General features: G+C 49.1%; 1 protein-coding gene and 1 long non-coding RNA gene across 5 annotated transcripts in view; one reads left to right on the top strand and one right to left on the bottom strand.

The window, feature by feature from the left end:
* LOC112660143 (survival motor neuron protein) overlaps positions 1-3,642 on the top strand; it is a 41,771-nt gene extending 38,129 nt beyond the window's left edge. For all 4 annotated transcript variants that reach the window (XM_049103735.1, XM_025447540.3, XM_025447539.3 and 1 more), the window contains one exon: positions 3,290-3,642. In XM_049103735.1, coding sequence (XP_048959692.1) covers positions 3,290-3,439 — 150 coding nt within the window. In that variant the 3' untranslated portion in view covers positions 3,440-3,642. The remainder of the gene's footprint in view (positions 1-3,289) is intronic.
* On the bottom strand, positions 3,581-11,489 carry LOC118354118 (uncharacterized). The gene is made up of 2 exons (XR_004814113.2): positions 11,213-11,489; positions 3,581-4,064 (listed from the first exon to the last, which is right to left on the bottom strand). It is a non-coding gene; the product is annotated as an uncharacterized LOC118354118 (long non-coding RNA).
* Between the last annotated feature and the right edge of the window lie 7,733 nt (positions 11,490-19,222).

Below are 19,222 nucleotides of genomic sequence, written 5' to 3'. Positions count from 1 at the left end.
CCTGCATGCAGCCTGCTTCTCCCTCTGCCTGTGTCTCTGCCTCTCTCTCTCTCTCTCTCTCTCTCTCTCTCTCTCTCTGTCTCTGTCTCTATGAATAAATAAATAAAATCTTAAAAAAGAAAAGAAAAAAAGAAAAAAGAAAAAGGGATACCTGGAGTGGCTTAGTGGTTGAGCCTTCTGCCTTTGGCCCAGGGCGTGATCCCGGAGTCCTGGGATCGAGTCCCGCATGGAGCTCCCCACAGGGAACCTGCTTATCCTTCTGTCTCTGCCTCTCTCTGTGTGTCTCTCATGAATAAATAAATAAAATATTTTAAAATAATAAAAAGACTGAGAAATAATTAAAAATTTTTTCTCTTAAAAAAATTTTTTTTCTCTTATAGGACTGGGTAGTAAATACATTAGGCCATAGTTTTCTAACTGCTGGTCTAGATGTTGCTGTCTCTTCATATTCGTCTTCTAATTGGTTTAATAATTATGAAAATATTTCCTTTGCCAATTTTGTTCTTTATGCTATTATAGAGAATAAAAAGTCTGAACTTTTGGGGCACCTGAGTGGCTCAGTGAAGCATCTGCCTTCAGCTCAGGTCATGATCCTGGGGTCCTGGGATCAAGCGAGTTGGGCTCCCTGCTCAGTAGGAGGTCTGCTTCTCCCTCTGCTCCCCTCCACTGCCCCCCTGCTTGTGCTCATGCTCACTCGCTCTCTTTCAACTAAATAAATTCTTTTATTTTTTTTTTTAAATAAATTCTTTAAAAAAAAGTCTGAATTCTGTTTTCAAGGAGGGCTTAAAAAAAAAAAAAAAGACCACAAGGATGAAGGACAATGTCTCCCTACTTCTGTTAAAACTTCTTCTTGAAAGAAAATCTGTACTTTGGGCAACAGAATAAGAAAACGGAAGGATGATGCAATAATGATCATCTTTTGTGATGATTTATTTCATCATTGTTTTAGGTGAACTCTGTCCTTGCATGTTCTTACTATTTCAGTCTTTTTTTAAAAATCATAGCTGCAGATAATCAGTGAATGTTATCTATTGTTACATGACAAAATACCCCAAAATTTACACCTTAAAATGGCACATTTATTATTTCTAGTTTTTGTTGATCAGGAGTCCAGGAGCAGCTTATTAGCTGGGTGGTTCTCCAATTTTAGTATATGTGCTGCCGAAGCGAGCACTTAGCTGGGTGGTTCTCATGAGACTACAGCCATCTCAAGTTTTTGCTGGGGCTGGAGGATCTGCTTCCAAGCTCACTCACTCCTTTTTGTTTGGAGACCTGAGTACCCTAGCTTCTTGGGGCTTTCCATACTCAGCCTGAGAGTCACATCATGGCAGCGGGATTCCCCAGAGTGAGTGACCCGATAAAGAGTGAGCAACACCACACCCACTTTATAAATTTTTTTTTTAATATTTTATTTATTTACTAACGAGAGACACAGAGAGGCAGAGACACAGGCAGAGGGAGAAGCAGGCCACATGCAGGGAGTCCGATGCGGGACTCGATCCCCAGACTTCAGGATCATGCTCTGAACTGAAGGCAAATGCTCAACTGCTGAGTTACTCAGGCTTCCCCACACCCACTTTAATAACTCAGTTTCTGCATCACACCCTGTCCCTTCCACCTTTTTCTATTCTTTAGAAGTAAGTCCAACTCACTGAAGTCACGGGAATAGGATGACACTGTCAACTGGAGGGGAGTATACAAGGGCATGCATACCAGAAGGCAGGTATCATTGGGGACAATCTTAAAGGCTCGCTACCACAATGAAGCTACAGTAAAATAAATACAGAGATGAAGAATAATAAAATATTCAAGATAAGTGATAAAATCACTAAAATTCTATATTTTAGATTTATAAAAGAATCCAGTAGCATTATAGCATAATTGCAAGATAGGAGTTTTATCCCAAAAAAAAAAAAAAAAAAAAGGAGTTTTATCCCTATTCTTTTTTTTAAAAAAATTTTTTAAACATTTTATTTTTTTATTCGTGAGAGACACAATGAGAGAGAGAGAGGCAGAGACACAGGCAGAGGGAGAAGCAGGCTCCATGCAGGGAGCCCGACGCGGGACTCGATCCCGGGTCTCCAGGATCACACCCTGGGCTGAAGGCGGCGCTGAACTGCTGAGCCACCTGGGCTGCCCTATGTTTATTATTCTAAGTAAAGTTTCTCTGTTCTTTGGCAGACCTCTAACAAAGAGTGAGTCATGAGTCCTTACAAATTGTTACTAGAACTGCTCAAAACAGAAACTCAAAAACTAAGATAGGACCCATTGGACCCAGATGATATACCAGGAATTAATTTCCTCTTTTTGCTTTCCTTATAAATTTACAGATTCCTTCTTATGTATTTATTAAAAGATTATCATAGGACAATGAATTTTTTTCTGGACAGTGATGTATTCTGTAGATTCTGTTACGTAGAATCGTTACCATTTTCTACGTACTCTAAAACTTTGAGTTTTGTTTTCAACTCTAGAAAAGTGTATTTTAATTTCTTGGTGATTAGGTTTAATTACCAGTTGTATTATAGTTGGATGATGTTTGTATTGTAATCACTTGTTTTTTTAAGATTTGAGAGAGCAAAAGCGAGCATAAGCGGGGGGCAGGGGAAGGATGGGGTGGTTGAGGAGCAGAGGGAGAGGGACAAGCATACTTCCCACTGAGCAGGGATCCGGACTCTGGGCTCAATCCCAGGACCCCAGGATCATGACCTGAACCAAAGGCAGATGCTGAACCAACTGAGCCACCCAGGCGCCCTGGTTTTTTTGTTTTTAATACATGATTTTTTTTTTCCCCCGAAAGATTTTATTTATTTATTTGAAAGAGAGAATAAGCAAGAAAGTGAGCGCGAGCAGAGGCAAAGCAGTGGGAGAGGGCAGACTGAGAGGGAAAAGCAGACTCTCTGCAGAGCAGAAAGTGGACGCAGCTCTATCCTGGGACTCTGGCATCATCATGACCTGAGCCAAGGCAGACACTTAACTGACTGAGCCACCCAGGCTCCCCTTTAATACATAGTTTTGATCATTGTTTTATATAAATGTGTTTAATCCTGTTAGGACAGGAACCAGTGTTCCTTAAATTTTTTTGAATAATTTTGCATATTCTATGAATTTCACAATTTGTGTAATTATCCCATAAAGATTGAATTTAGTATTGCATTAAGTCTTTATATTAGCATATTTTCTTCTAGTTTTATTTATCTTGATGAGTATATTGCTTTGTTTTTCTTTTGATTTTATAAGAAATAGATTTTGAAACTGCATACTTATATTAGATCTTTTTTACCCCCAGATTCAGGTGCAGCTCTCTCCCAAGGAGAATGGTATTTTGATGCGCCACGGTCAATGTGAACAAAATTTCATCTTTTTCTTCATGAAGAGTTGGTTGGGTGGCACAGTCACCTGTATTTCCGCATGTTGTATGCGACTTATGCTTAAATAACAAGCTGTGTGTTTCAAGGGAATCATCAGTTATAACTCAGTAATGGAAATGTGAGTAATTAACTCAGTCACATGTAGTACAGAAAAGTCAACCTGTGAAAATTTCGACTCAGCACATTTGTATATTGTAACTTCCCTAGTATAAAGTGTGTTAAGCTTTTTATTAATGCCTTTAAAATAAATGATAAATTTTTTTAACCTTGACTGAGTATTTTTCTTTAGAATATATCTGGTGAGACAAATCTGTATAAAAACATAGGAAGAGAACTACTCGAACATGTTTAGGTAGGGGATAATAGTGTAAAGATATAAGCAATTATAAAGCAATGTTGTTGATAATCCAAGGTTGGGAAACAAAGCTCATGTGAAGCCGGGTGGACCCAGCCAGTCGGGGACCACGGCTCTTTTCTGCTTCTTGGAAGTCATCTTGTCAGATTGTCATCATGCCTGCCTGACGTCGCTGCCCATGCTTTTGTGCTTTCGCCACGGCCTTGCAGTTCCATCCATGGTCCATTTGACAGTATCTCCATCAGTTCAGAGTCTCAGGAGGGATAGAGAATCCTGTTGCTTCAGTTGAGTCTGAGGCTTGGTATCCGTGCGCCTGGGATTCTCTGTCGCCTTTTTATCTGTGGGAGAAGTTGTTAATATAAAAAGTTCTGTTTCCTTCAGAAGTTTCACCCAGACAAACTAAATGTACCTAACATAGTTGTAGCTGCCCAGTACACATTTGTTGAATAAAATGAATATTCAATTCCTGGTAAGTAAACTTCACAGGGTGGGGTGTTTTATAGCTTAAGCTTTCTTGTTGTACAGGTGAGTAGATTTTTATTTTACTTGACACCTAGTATTTTAAACTTATTTCATTGCCTAAGTAAGTGTGCCAGCTTAAATTTAGTTACAAGGATAGCTTACTTGCGTTCTCCGACATTTTTAGAAACCCTTTTATTGTGTGTGTGTGTGTGTGTGTGTGTGTGTGTGTATTTAAATTCAATTAACATGGAATGTATTACTGGTTTCAGAGGTAGAGGTCAGGGATCCATCAGTCTTAAGTAACACCCAGTGCTAATGACATCATGTGCCCTCCTTAATGTCCATCACCCAGTTACCCCATCCACACACCCGCCTCCCCTCCAGTGATCCTCACTTTGTTTCTTATGATTAAGAGTCTCTTACAGGGAAGCCCTATTAGAATACCTAATACAGTTGGAAAGTGGTTGTAGGTTCAGGCAAGTCATTCACTTCAGCAATTATTTACTCAGTTTTATGTGCTAGGTACTCTTCTACATGCTTGGAGATAGCAATTAAAAAAAAAAAAAAGATGAAAGTTCCTGCTTACAGCGGTCGGGACCACTGGTAAACAAGTGAAATGTATAAGGTGCCAGATAGTAATACATGCTATAGAAAAAAATGAAGTAGGGAAAGACGTTAGGCAGAGTGCAGTTGGAATGTGGATGCTTTTAAAAGAATGGCCAAGGGGCACCTGGCAAGCTCGGTCATGTGACTCTGATATCAGGAAAGTATGTGACTGTTCATCTCAGGGTTGTAAGTTCAAGCCCATTTTGGTAGTAGAGATTACTTAAAAAAATTTTTTTTTAAAGGGCAGCCCGGGTGGCTCAGCGGTTTAGCGCTGCCTTCAGCCCAGGGCCTGATCCTGGAGCTGCAGGATCGAGTCCCATGTCGGGTTCCCTGCATGGAGCCTGCTTCTCCCTCTGCCTGTGTCTCTGCCTCTGTGTGTGTGTGTGTGTGTCTCATGAATAAATAAATAAAATCCAAAATAATAAATTCATAAAAAAGAATGGCCAGGGAAGCTGAGGTAACATCTGAGCAGGGATGTGAAGGAAATGAGAGCCATTCACATAAGTAGAGAGAGCACCTCTCTGTCAAAGGAAACAAGTACAAAGGCCCTAAGGGTGAGTTTGGCATGTTCAGGGAATGGCGAAACCAGTGTGGCTGGAATGGAAGTGAGCGAGGAGGAGAGATTAAAGTGTTGGAATTACGGGAGGTAACTAGGGGTCAGGTCACATGTAGGCCATTGTAAGGTCTTTTGTGTTTATATTCATCTGAGATCCATTGGAAAGTTTTGTTTTGTTTTTAGATGTATTTATTCATGAGAGACACAGGGAGGAGAGATGCAGAGACACAGGTAGAGGGAAAGCAGGCTCCCTGCAGGGAGCCCGATGCAGGACTTGATCCTGGATCCTGGGATCACACCCTGAGCTGAAGGCAAACGCTAAACCAGTGAGGCACTCAGGTGTCCCCATTGGAAAGTTTTGAACCAAAAGTATAGCATGATCTGATTTATTTTAAAATGTCTTATGACTACTACGTGTTGAAAATAGACCATAAGTATCAAGAGAGGCAGCAGGCTGACTGGTTAGTGTTTAGTAGTGGTTGGATCTGAGTGTATTTTTTAAGTAGAGCTCAGCCTTTGCCAGTAGATGACATAGGAAGAAGCAAGAGAAATCAAGGATGACTCCCTAGGTTTGGGGCCTCAACAAGTGGAAGAACAAAGGTGGAATTTAATAGAGAAGTTGGCATAAAGGGTACTTGTGGGAAAGGAAGGATAGGAGCTGGGTTTAGACAGGTGAAATCTGAGTCGAAACTCATAATACGAGAAGTTAGATATGACTCAAGATTTCAGAGGAGATAACTCTAGGAAACGAACAAGGGGTAGTGGAAGGGGAGGTAGGCGGGGGGCTGGGGTGACTGGGTGATGGGCACTGAGGGGGGCACTTGAGATGAGCACTGGGTGTTATGCTATATGTTGGCAAATTGAACTCCAAAAAATAAAAAATAAAAATAAAAGATTTCAGAGGAGAGAACTGGGCTAGAAATGAAAATGTAGAAGTTAAGTTAGCATAGACTTGGAATTTCAAGCTGTTCATCAGGACCACATCTCCAAGCAGGGTATTTCTTTTCTTTTTTTTTAAGATTTTATTTATTTATTTATTCATTCATGAAAGACACAGAGAGAGAGAGAGAGAGGCAGAGACACAGGCAGAGGGAGAAGCAGGCTCCATGCAGGGAGCCTGATGTGGGACTTGATCCCGGGACTCCAGGATCATGCCCTGGGCCGAAGGCAGGCGCTAAACCGCTGAGCCGCCCAGGGATTCCCAAGCAGGGTATTTACGTAGAGATGTCAGAGAACTCTGGAATACCCCTAGCGTTCAGAGGTCAGACATGAGAAAAAGCAGTAAAGGAGACTGAAGGAAGTCTCGGTGGTTAGGAGAAAACCAGAAAGGGTCCCCGGGAAGCCAAATGAAGCATTTGAGGAGGGAGTGATGGGCCACATCTACTGGGTCAACTGTTGTTAACAAGTAATGGATGAGGAGCAAGAAGTATTTATTGAATTGAGCGATGTCGAGCTCATCGGTAACCCTCCTGAGAGCTGCTTAGGTGGAATGAAGGGAAAAGCCTTGTGGGAGAGAACGTAAGAACAACTGAATATAGCCCCATACGAACAACTCTCTCAAAGATTTTTATTTTATTTTATTTATTCATGAGAGACACAGAGAGGCAGAGACACAGGCAGAGGGAGAAGCAGGCTCTCTGTGGGGAGCCCGATGTGGGACTCATCCAGGGACCCCAAGATGCTTAACCCAGTGAGCCACCCAGGCATCCCTCTCAAGAAATTTTGTTTTCCTGAATTGGTTATATTTTGGTTTTAGCAAAATCATTTACAACATTTAGAGTTTTTGTGAACTTTGGTCCATTTGTATACATGTTTATGAATGTGTCAGTTGTTTAGATGAAATTTCTTACTGGAAGTCATGGTAGGGGGCAGCCCCGATGGTGCAGCGGTTTGGCGCCGCCTGCAGCCCCGGGTGTGATCCTGGAGACCCGGGATTGAGTCCCGTGTCGGGCTCCCTGCATGGAGCCTGCTTCTCCCTCTGCCTGTGTCTCTGCCTCTCTCTCTCTCTGTGTGTCTCTATGAATAAATAAATAAATTTTAAAAAGAAAAGAAAAGAAAGTCATGGTAGGGCAGCCCGGCTGGTTTAGCGGTTTAGCGCCCCCTTCAGCCCGGGGCCTGGTCCTGGAGACCCGGGATCAAGTCCCGCGTCGGGCTCCCTACATGGAGCCTGTTTCTCCCTCTGTCTGTATCTCTGCCTCTCTCTCTGTGTGTCATAAATCAATCAATCTTAAAAAAAATAAATGAGGGCAGCCCTGGTGGTGCAGCGGTTTAGCGCCGCCTGCAGTCCAGGGTGTGATCTTGGAGACCCGGGATCGAGTCCCACGTCAGGCTCCCTGTATGGAGCCTGCTTCTCCCTCTGCCTGGGTCTCTGCCTCTCTCTGTGTGTCTCTATGAATAAGTAAATAAAATCTTAAAAAATAAATAAATAAAAATAAAAAGAAATGAAAGTCATGGTAAAAATTTGAAAAATATGGAGTTAGAATGAGAAATTGTAGGTATCGTTTGGATAAGAGGTTGAGGATCGTAGGAGATGTTTCGACGTGGGTACCATGCAAGGTTAGGGAGTTGGAGAGGATTGGAAGATGTGATCAGAAAGGGAGAAGTTTAGAAACGTCAGGCTGAGCGCCAGGGCACGGAGGGATGGCCTGGGTGTCCTGTGGAAACAATGTGGACTAGAATAAAAGGGCCCAGTACTCTTCTAGTCTAAAAATACTTTGTCGGGATCCCTGGGTGGCACAGCGGTTTAGCACCTGCCTTTGGCCCAGGGCGTGATCCTGGAGACCCGGGATCAAATCCCACGTCAGGTTCCCGGTGCATGGAGCCTGCCTCTCCCTCTGCCTATGTCTCTGCCTCTCTCTCTCTGTGTGACTATCATAAATAAATGAAAAAAAAAAAAAAAAAGATGTTGATGGGGTTGGTTTCTTTAAAAAAAATAAATAAATAAAAATAAATAAATAAATAAATAAATAAATAAATAAATAAAAATAAAAATACTTTGTCATGGCCGTATTCCATTGTTTGTAAAGGGCCGGAGTTATTTTAGCTTTGCAGGTTATCTAGGATAGTCTCTGTCACCTATTTTTGAATGTAAAAATGTAAAAATGTAAAAAAAGAGTCGTAGCGCAGACTGCACAGGCTCAGGCCATACTTTGCTGCCCTGTCTTACCCTAGAAGCCCTCGTCGGAAGCTTTAGAGAGATTATTGACATTTGTTGTTTTTTTTTTTTCTATTTGTTTTTAAAATACCACTTTTAAGATCTGCAAGAGAAAGAGGAGTCAAACCTGCCCTTCCTATCCGCGGCCTCCTGGCCCCCTCCTGGAAACCAGCCACTACCCGTCTTGTAGATCATATGTGAGAAGTTTGCTGTAACGTGCGCTTGCGTATACCCCATCAGTCAAGCTTAAAATTCTAGGTTCTTTTTGCTTTAAGTCTGAATTATTTAGTAAGTATTAGTTTTATCAGGTGGTTGCTTTTCATGTCCAAATGCCCCCTTCACCACCTTCCCTGCAGTAGTAGATCTGGGCTCTGTAGAGACCTGTCGCCCCAGCAGGCACCTGGAAAGCTTGGTCACTGGGGGTCCTGGTGAGACCCAAGGAGCGAGCACCGCCCCTCCCGCCCAGCTGCTGGCAGCTCCTCCGCCCGAGATCTTTCTAGCAGCCCGTGTTGGCAAAGCCGGCACCACCGCCTGAACGGGCTCCTCTGATCCCCCCGGGCTCCCGGAGGGGCCTAGGTGGGCGAGACTGGGGGGTACAGGGGGTGGCGCTTGGTGGGGTGAGGCCTGAACTCACGGCCGAAGATTGTTGAGTGGCAGGGCCCGAGGTGGGCAGATGGCCGGGGAGTCGGGGCCCGGTCCGAGGCCTTGCCTCCCGCAGCTGAGCCGTCCTTCCCTCTGGAGGAGCCTTAACAGCACGACCGTAGGGAGTTGCCCCCAGAAGTCGGGACCCGGGAAGATCGCCTATTTCTTGCAAACCACGGCACATTCTGTAAACTGAGGCCGCTCGGGTGCTGCTGAGCCCCGGCCTCCAGGAGTCGCCGTGTGTTTCTCCCCTCAGCTCCAAGCTGCCCCGTCAGCCTGGGGCGGTCACTGTCCCCGGGGTCCCTGCTCGCCATCAGACGACACCCCGTTCTGTCCTGAATGTCACCGTGCAGACGGGACCAGAGAGGAGGAGCAGAGCACACGGTCCTGTGGCCGGCAGGGACATCGCGGAGGTTCCGGCCCCCGGTCCGTTGCGGGCTAAAGGCTGCCAGGGGCCGTCAGCGGGGAGCCTGCTGCTCCCCTGCCTGGGTCTCTGCCTCTCTCTCTCTCTGTCATGAATAAATAAATAAAATCTTTAAAAAACAACAACAGCAAAACAGCCTTTTGCATCAAAGACGTCTCAGGAATTCTTTCTTGGCCATCAGATCAAAACCCCAACGTCTTTCCTACATCAGTTATACTAAGTTACTGGCAAGCAGAGAAATCATAATAAAAAAAATAATATGCAGGTTTCCTGTGCTGCTCCAAAGTAGAGCAGGCCCATTTTCATAAACCAAAACAGCAGAAAGCAAAGAAGCAAATGATCGACATGGAAAACTTTCTGAGCTTCCTCAGACCCCAGAGACGACCTCTGTGAGGCTGCTCGGATCACCTCCTGCTACCGAGAGTGCAGAACAGATGGGGGGGTGGGGGGCAGACGCCCACTGATGGCCCAAGGGGACTCCGCATGGGGCCCCTCTCAGCTTGGGCGGCCCCGCGAGGACTTGCTGCGGTACGCAGGCTGGGCAATCTTTGTTCCTTTCTTTGTAAAAGTGAAAACCCTCCCTGGATCTTCTTCTTCTTCTTTTTTTTTTTTTTTTAAGATTTATTTGTATTTATTTATTCATGATAGAGAGAGAGAGAGAGGCAGAGACACACAGGAGGAGGGAGAAGCAGGCTCCATGCAGGGAGCCTGATGTGGGACCCAATCCCAGGTCTCCAGGATCGCACCCTGGGCCAAAGGCAGGCGCTAAACCACTGAGCCACCCAGGGATCCCCTCCCTGGATCTTCTAAGAGGTGTTTATTTTAGAGTGAGACAGTGAGTGCACACAAGCTGTGGGAGAGTCGGGGGGAGCAGACTCCCTGCTTGGGGTGCAGCCTGGCTCAGTGCTCCCTGCAACCTCAGGTCATGACCTGAGCTGAAATCAAGAGTCGGCTGCTTCACCCACTAGGCCACTGGCACCTCAGGGGTCTACAGGTTAGAGAAACAGGTGGTGATGGAGGCCTCTGTAGGACTGATGAGGATGAAGGCTTGTGAGAAGTGGGATACTTGTATTTCAGCTATTGAACAAAACAACAGAACTCCCTACAAATGGAAGTTGAGGGGCACCGGAGGGCTCAGTGGCTGCCTTGGGCTCAGGGCGTGACCCTGGGGTCCCGGGATTGAGTCCCTATGTCGGGCCTCCTGCAGGGAGCCTGCTTCTCCGTCTGCCTGGGTCTGTGCTTCTCTCTCTGGGTCTCTCATGAATAAATAAAATCTTTAAATATATATATAAAAAATTAAACACTGTAATTTAAAATTTTATTTAAAATTTTTAAAAGATAAACTCTAGTTCAAAACTAAGGCTCCTTCTGAGTGGTGGTAGAGCAACAAGTGGTCTGGGCAGCCGAGGGACGTCAGGCCCAGTTCCACCACGGGTGGGCTGTGACCCTTCTGTGGTCATCATGCGAAGGACCTGGGTGATCCGCTGCTGCCCGTCGGCCACCTCCTCTGGAGGCCCGGGTCAGTCGGGGTGTCCGGGGTGGGGGGGTGGGGGGGCCTGGCCACCGGGTGTCCCGGCCGCGTGCTTGGGGCCGCCCACAGGCTTCCGAGGCACCGGGGCCGGGCGCTCTCCCCAGGCCTTACCTTCGAGCCACCTTATGCTCTTGGGAGTGCGGCGCCCGGTAGGTGTGCGGGGAGACGCACTTTGTCCATCGTTTGTAGAAGCAGCGACAAGGGTAGTTTATACATTTTCTTTCATTCATGAGACGCAGAGAGGGGCGGGGCCCAGGCAGAGGGAGCAGAGGCGCCCGCGGGGAGCCGACGGACTCGATCCGGCCCCGCCGCCCTGGGCCCAGCGCGCGCCCTCGCCCCGCGCCCGCCTCCCCCTGCTTTGCGGAGAACCCTGCAGGGGCCGCGGGGCGCCCAGGGCCGGGGAGGGGAGCGGCCCCCCGCGGCCCCCCCGCCCCGCCTCCCCGCCTCCCGCGCACCCTGCCCTCCGCCCAAGGTCACCCTGCCCTCCGCCCAAGGTCACGGCGCGGCGGGAGAGGCGCGGAGACACGAGCCCCAGGAAGGCCGAGCGCAGGCAGGGCCCAGCCGTGCAGAGGGAGGGCGGGGAGGAGGGCGGGGGAGGAGGGCGGGGAGGGCGGGGCAGGATGAGGAGGACGGAGAGGGCGAGCAGGAGGTGGCGTCCAGTCTGACACCCCGACGCCGACGCCCCGGCACTAGAGCATCGCGAGCGGCTCGTGGCCCCCCTCCCTTCTCCCCTGCCCCCCTCCCTTCTCGCTCCCCCTCCCCTCCCCCTTCCTTTCCACTCCCAGAGGACACTGGTTTCTAAAACGGAGGAAGGAGGAGGAGGAGGAGGAGCGGGGCGAGGTGTGAAAGCGCCCCCCGCCCCCCCCCCCCCCCCCGCGTGCCCGGAGCGCGGCCCGGCGGGTCCGGGGCTTCCCGAAGGCTGCGCGGCCGCCCGGGACAGGGTGGCGTCGGCGCCCGCGGAACCAGCGCCCCACTGACCCGCGGGGACCCGCCCCGCCACGCCCCTTCCCGCGCGGAGCCGGTGGAGCCGGTGCACGACCGAGCCCGGGGCGGGGACCGAGGGGCCGCCGGGCACCTCCGCCCACCGGGCCGGGCGCTTCCAGGACCCGCGCCTCGAGAACGACTGAGGAGTCGGGGGAGAAATCGATCCACCAAAAGTCTTCGGGGCTCCTGGGCTGCCCGCGCGGGGCCCAGGCCGTGACCCGGGTCCCGGGTTCGAGTCCCGCGTCGGGGCCCGCGGGGCGCCTGCTGCTCCCTCTGCCTGGGGCTCGGCCTCGCTCTGTCTCTCTCAGGAATAAATACGTAAAATCTTTAATAATAATAATAATATTAGGGATCCCTGGGTGGCGCAGCGGTTTGGCGCCTGCCTTCGGCCCAGGGCCTGATCCTGGAGACCCGGGATCAAGTCCCACATCGGGCTCCCTGCACAGAGCCTGCCTCTCCCTCTGCCTGGGTCTCTGCCTCTCTCTGTGTGTCTCTCATGAAGAAATTAAAAAAAAAAAATTAACACCGGGTCTAGTGCGGTAGCCTTGGGCTCAGTGTCTCAGCCTCCCTGCGGGGGCAGCACCCATCCCCGCAGGTGCCACCAGCTGGCGGGCCGGTGTCCGCTGCAGGCCGCTGCCCCGCATGGCCATCTGTCACCTGCGGCACCTGCTCCCCAGGCTCCTGGGCTCCAGACACCTACCCCACGAGCCCCTTGGGCCCTGAGGACAGAGGTGGGGGGGTGTCGGCGGGGGGGGGGGGCGCAGCCGGGAGGGCCCATTGGGGCTAGGCCTGGCGCCCGCACCACCCAAGTGGGGCAGGAGCCCTGCGGACCCCGGGCCAGCGAGCCAGCGGCGCCCACAGCTGACCGCCCAGGCCCCAGGGACCTGCGACGGGCTGGCCCCAGGCCCAGTTGATCCTTCTCTTGGGAAAAAAATACAGTGAATGAAGTGTTTCAACTGCCTTGGAGGAGCCAGTGTGGACACCCATGCCCCAGACTCCGGCGGTGACCGTGTCACACTCCAGGATGCCCCACATCCTTCAGCTACCGGCTCCGTCTTTGCAGGGGACTTGAACTCACTTCCTGAGATGTTCGTGAAACAGGGCGGGCTTGTCCGGGGTGGACGTTGGCCTCCCGGTCTGTTCCCCACTAAGGCGCCTGGTAGGTTCAAGTCACACGCATGTAACTTCGTTTATTTATTTTTATTTTTCAAGATTTTATTTATTTATGGGAGAGAGAGGCAGAGACACAGGCAGAGGGAGAAGCAGGCTCCCTGCGGGGAAGGGTCCGGGACCCGGGGTCACGCCCTGGGCCGAAGGGAGACGCTTGCTCAACCGCTGCGCCCCCAGGCAGCCCGGATTGGATCCTTTTAAATGTAAAATTCTACCTTCTACATATTTACTGATGACACACGATTCCTTCTGGTCCGTTTTTAACATGTGATTGTGAACCTTCTTGTCTATTATAAGGACATACTTGTATCCGCTGAACATTAGGATCCCGCCCCAGGCCGGAGGCAGGTCTAAGGTGCTGAGCCACCCAGGGATCCCCTAAAACCTGCTTTTAAATTCTGGGCACGTCTGCTACACGACGAGGGGCAGCGGTCTTCCTACCTCGGCGTCGATCACAGTCCCCGGAGGACCTGCAGAGATGCCACCTGCGGCCCGAGCCCAGGGGCCGATGCAGGTCTGTGACGGCCGAGAACGGGCCTCCCTAATGAGTTCCAGGCTTTTTAAAGTTATTTTAATTCTAGTATAGTTGTCATACAGTGTCTTATTTGACACTTAGAACTCATTTAGGATTTTATTTTCAGAGAGAGAGTGTGTGAGCGTGGTGGGGGGAGGGGCAGAGGCAAAACCTTTGTTTCGTTTACAAGATTTTTTTTTTTAAGATTTATTTATTTATGATAGACGGGGGGAGAGAGAGAGAGAGAGAGAGAGAGAGGCAGAGGGAGAAGCAGGCTCCATGCAGGGAGCCCGACGCAGGACTCGATCCCGGGACTCCAGGACTGTGCCCTGGGCCAATGGCAGGCGTTAAACCGCTGAGCCACCCAGGGATCCCCTTCTTACAAGATTTTATTTGAGAGTGAACGAGTTCTCACTCGTGAGAGCACGAGCGAGAGAGCACGGGCGGGAGCACAGGGAAGAGCAGAGGCAGAAGGAGAAGCGGGCTCCCCGCTGGGCAGGGCACCGATGCGGGTGGTGCCGGGACCCCGGGACCCTGACCTGAGCCGAGGGCAGCTGCATACCCCACCCAGCACCCCCAGGAGGAGAATCTCAAGCAGACCCCACAATCCTGAGGTCATGACCTGAGCTGAAACCAAGAGCTGGGCGCTTAACCGAGCCACCCGGGAACCCCTAGAACTCATTTAAAAACCCAGTTTCAGCATCAAAATATATGGCACGAGGGGAACTCTGTTCCCAGACGAGAAAGGCCTGGGCTGAGTACTGTCACTTCCCCTAAAAACCCCGTGGGTGACCCACGCGCACCTACAGAATCCCCGAGGCACACAGGACCCCGCGAGCCTCTCGGCCTCCTGGCTCAGCGTCCCCGCCGCCCCCGTTAGGCCCGCGGCATTGCCTCAGCCGGACCCCGGCGCCCGGTGCCTTTGGGGGACCCTGAGGGGACCTCCCGGCCGCCTCCCAGCTCCTCCGGCCATTCTCAGCGCCGCCACGTCATTACCCTTCACAGGGCTGCCACTGGGCCCGAGGGTGCACTGACCCCGGTTAGGGCTTGTGGCCCTTTCTCGGGGCGCGTCCCAACGCCCAGGAGCCCCAGGGAGGTGGCCGAGTGCCAGGGTTAGAGGATTAGTAACGACGCGGCTGGGCCGGATTCCCAGGACCCTGGCCTGAGGGGTCTCAAACAGCAACTTATTCAGGGGAAATAAAGAATTTAAAGCTCATAAAAGCCTCCACCGGGCCCGTCACCCCTGCAGTAGGGCGCCCCCGGGGGGGAGGGGAGAACGTGGAAAGGCGCCTCTTCCCTTACTCCAGGAGCGCGGGCTTTGGCGTGAGGATTCGGCCCCTTCAACTACATTCTTTTCACTGGCTTCACTACAGCTTCCCAGAATGCCACACACTTCATTATTCTTGACTAATTTGCTTATATGGCTCATAAAACTTGAACTCTATAAAACCATTTTTAAGAATTCTCACCCTCATCCTTGCACCACCTCAGACAACCACCCTTACGAGCTCCCTGGGTATCTTGTTTTTTAAGAGCCTTATTGAGAGAAACTTCACATACCACACACCTGGACTAGCAGAGCGTACAATTCAGTAGTTTTTAGTCGGCTCCCCGAGTTGCACAGTCATTGCTACCACCGTCTTAGATTATTTCCATCGTTCCAGAAAGCGGCCGTATGCCCATTAACAGTCGCTCGTTGTCCCAGCTGTTCACAGCACTCATGGTACGATCTTTATTTTCAACAGGTCCAGAGTGATGACATCTTTTTCTTTTTTGTCCAAAAAAGCCTACTCACAACCCCAAGATCAAGCCACATGCTCTACCGACTGAGCCAGCCACGTGCCCCAAAATATAGTTTTTGGTTTCTTTGTTTTTTAAGTAATCTCTATGCCCAACGTGAGGTTTGTCATGCTTGAGCCTAGTAATTTGACTTTTTTTTCTTGGTCAATCTAGCTAAAGATTTGTTGAGTTTGTTGAACCAATTTTTGGGTTTACTGATTTTCTCTATTGTCTTCCAGTGTTTCCTTGCACTAATACAAACATATAATTTTATTTTTCCTTCTTCCTTACATTAACAGGTAGCACATGGTATACTCTGAGCACTACCTAGTATATTCTAAAGGATGTACTTGAGGTAGAAGGAAAATGATCCTAAATAAATCTGAGATGTAGGAAGAAATGAAAAGCCACAAAAGTGGTAAATATGTTTTTTCAAATATGTAAATATGTCCTGGGGGGGATGCAAAAAGGAGGTCTTATTAAAACATGGGGACAGGACCCATGGACACAAAGAGCTGCCTATGTGTGAGATTTTATTTTTTTAAAGATTTTATTTATTTATTCATGAGAGACAGAGGCAGAGACACAGGCAGAGGGAGAAGCAGGCTCCATGCAGGGAGCCCAACATGGGACTCGATCCCAGATCTCCAGGATCACACCCTGGACTGAAGGCGGCACCAAACCGCTGAGCCACCCGGGCTGCCCTATGTGTGAGATTTTAATAAACACTCATTGATTAACACAAGTAATAATACAAATAACAAAGGAAAGCATTATATATACAGTAACAATAATACAGAAATGAGGAGAAAGGTAAATGAGGTTTGGTGTATTACCTGGGGGAGGGGAGGGGGAATATATCAACTTTGGAGTCTTGATGTTATACGTATCAGACATACATTTTTTTGTGTGTGTGTGAGAAAGGGAGCGAGCGAGCGAGCAGAGGGACAAGGAAAGATGATCTGAAGCAGACTTTGTACTGAGCACAGAACTTGACGCGCGGCTCGATCCCACAACCCTGAGGATCATGGTCTGAGCCGAAATCAAGAGTCGGATGCTTACCCGACTGAGACACCCAGGTACCCCAGAACACAAATTTCTGGTGCCTCCTCACATTCTGGTGGCTGCTTACTTCTTTCCCAGCCCTTGCCCGCCTCCCCATCGAAGTACACCCCGCCTATGTGTCCCGGCTGTCTCTCCACCGTCCAGAGTCAGCTGCCAAGCCACACCCCTGGGCATGAGCTCTGGCTTTCTTCTTTTTTTTTCTTTTTAAAGATTTTATTTATTTATTCATGATAGTCACAGAGAGAGAGAGAGAGGCAGAGACACAGGCAGAGGGAGAAGCAGGCTCCATGCACCGGGAGCCCAATGTGGGATTCGATCCCGGGTCTCCAGGATTGCGCCCTGGGCCAAAAGCAGGCGCTAAACCACTGTGCCACCCAGGGATCCCGAGCTCTGGCTTTCTGAGCAGCTGCCGGACGACAATGGCCCAGCTGTGTGTGGCAGGCCTCGGCCAATGGGTAAGGCGCGATGAAGACGTTAGGAAATCACACGGCCCTCCTTCTTCCCTTCAAAGGACCGCTCAGAGGGTCAGTTTCTCTTTATAAACCTCCTGAGAAGTCCCGCACTCTGACTCCACGCTGCAAGCTGGGGGACACCTAGGACTTCACAGCTCGGGACCAGGTCTGGCGATGCTGGGTCACATGACATCAGGACCTGCCTGACTTCCCTACACTCACGTCCCTGGACCAGCACCTCCCAATATGTCCATTTCTGTCTCAGGTTCTACTTTCTAGAGGACCTAGGGAAGTGATGCTGTGTGTTATACAGTTTAGGATAAAAGAATAAAAATAGAGCATACAATTTCCAAACTACATAAGACATAAAATGGTGGAAGACTGTCAATACAAAAAAAAAAAAAAAAAAAAGGAGGGTTAGAAGAAATAGTTGAAACAAATAGCACAGAGTAAGATGGTTGACGTAAAGCCAAATATATCAGCAGGCGTATTAAACACAAAAGGACTACAATGCTTCAATTAAAGGATGATGACTGTCAGGCCAAATAAAGAAAAGAATATGAAGTAAAAGGTATGTGTTTATTATTTATTTATTTTAAAGATTTTATTTATTTATTCATGAGAGACACAGAGAGAGGCAGAGACACAGGTAGAGAGAGAAGCAGACTCCATGTAGGGAGCCCGATGTGGGACTCGATCCCGGGTCTCCAGGATCACGCCCTGGGCTGAAGGCAGGCCTAAACCGCTGCGCCACCCAGGGATCCCAAAGGTAGGTGTTTAAAAAGTCCTTAAAATAAATCTACTTTTCATAATGAATGCTAAGCATTAAGGAATCTCTTCCTGAATTCAATAGCTGAGCTGAGAAAGCCACACCCTGCAGGAGGAGCTCTAATGTTTGTCGCCTTCACTATTGTATATTGTGAAGTTCCGAGGGGGAAAACAACGACCAGAACCAACAGTCTCAGATCACCACGGCTGTTCCTTCATCCTAAACAAGCCAGTACTTTCTCTACAATGTCCCCTTTAGAGAAGGGACGGAGGCGGTGTCTCTAATAGATGCAACTTTGCGAGAGGTGACCGCTCAGGGCCATTCTTCTAAATCAGGTGGTCTCGTTGAAGGCATCTCCTACAAGCCCCTGCGAACCTCTGCCGACAGAACAGGAGGAGGGAAGCCAGCAGTTACCTGGTTACCTCAAGCTGCAAGCTGCTTCCACATAAAGAGCATTAGGTCCAGGCTGAGAGGAGGACTCATGGGAGAGGGATCTCTTACTTTCATTTGGCCACATTACATCTCTGTGCGTGCGGGCATGCACCTGCAACTGAGAATGGGTATGTCTGGGCTCAGTTCAGGATCTGTGAATACACACTAGGGTAGGGTTCCATTGTTTTGATTTTTTTTTTTAAAGATTTATTTATTCATGAGAGACACAGAGAGAGGCAGAGACTCAGGTAGAGGGAGAAGCAGGCTCCCTGCAGGGAGCCCAATGTGGGACTCGCCGGGGACCCCGGGGTCACGCCCTGGGCTGAAGGCAGATGCTCAACCGCTGAGCCACCCGAGTGCCCTACACGGTGTCTTTTCTGACAATGTTCTTCACTAAGAATTGTTATTTATAAAATTATAAACATCATAGTGAAACTCAATCTAGAGTAAAGTTTGTAGATTTAAAATACATACACCTGGGCAGCCCAGGTGGCTCAGCGGTTTAGCGCCGCCTTGGGCCCAGGGCATGATCCTGGAGACCCCGGATCGAGTCCCCCGTCGGGCTCCCTGCATGGAGCCTGCTTCTCCCTCTGCCTGTGTCTCTGCCTCTTTCTCTCTCTGTGTCTCTCATTAATAAATAAATAAAATCTTAAAAAAAAAAAATAGACCTTTGCTATGGAAACCTAAGTACTCTCAACGGGATATACCCTGGAAAGATTTCTGCCTATAATTGAACCCAAAACAGGGACCTTATCATACATCCTCATCTAAGTTTTTCTGGTGAAAACAGTGGCAAAATTGAGGGGGATTAAGTTAAATGGCCCCTGGTTATGAGCCTTAGTGACGCTACTGGAGACAGACACCACGACTCTGACTTTGTTAGCCTGAAGGAAGAGGTAGGCCAGGGTCAGATGGCAAATCCACAACACGGTGGTAGTAGATACGCTCCATTACGT

The sequence above is a fragment of the Canis lupus genome, chromosome 2 (genome assembly GCF_003254725.2).
Source record: "Canis lupus dingo isolate Sandy chromosome 2, ASM325472v2, whole genome shotgun sequence".
NCBI lineage: Eukaryota > Metazoa > Chordata > Mammalia > Carnivora > Canidae > Canis > Canis lupus.
Note: the sequence above shows the minus strand (reverse complement) of the source record. Positions and strands in the feature narration are given on the sequence as shown.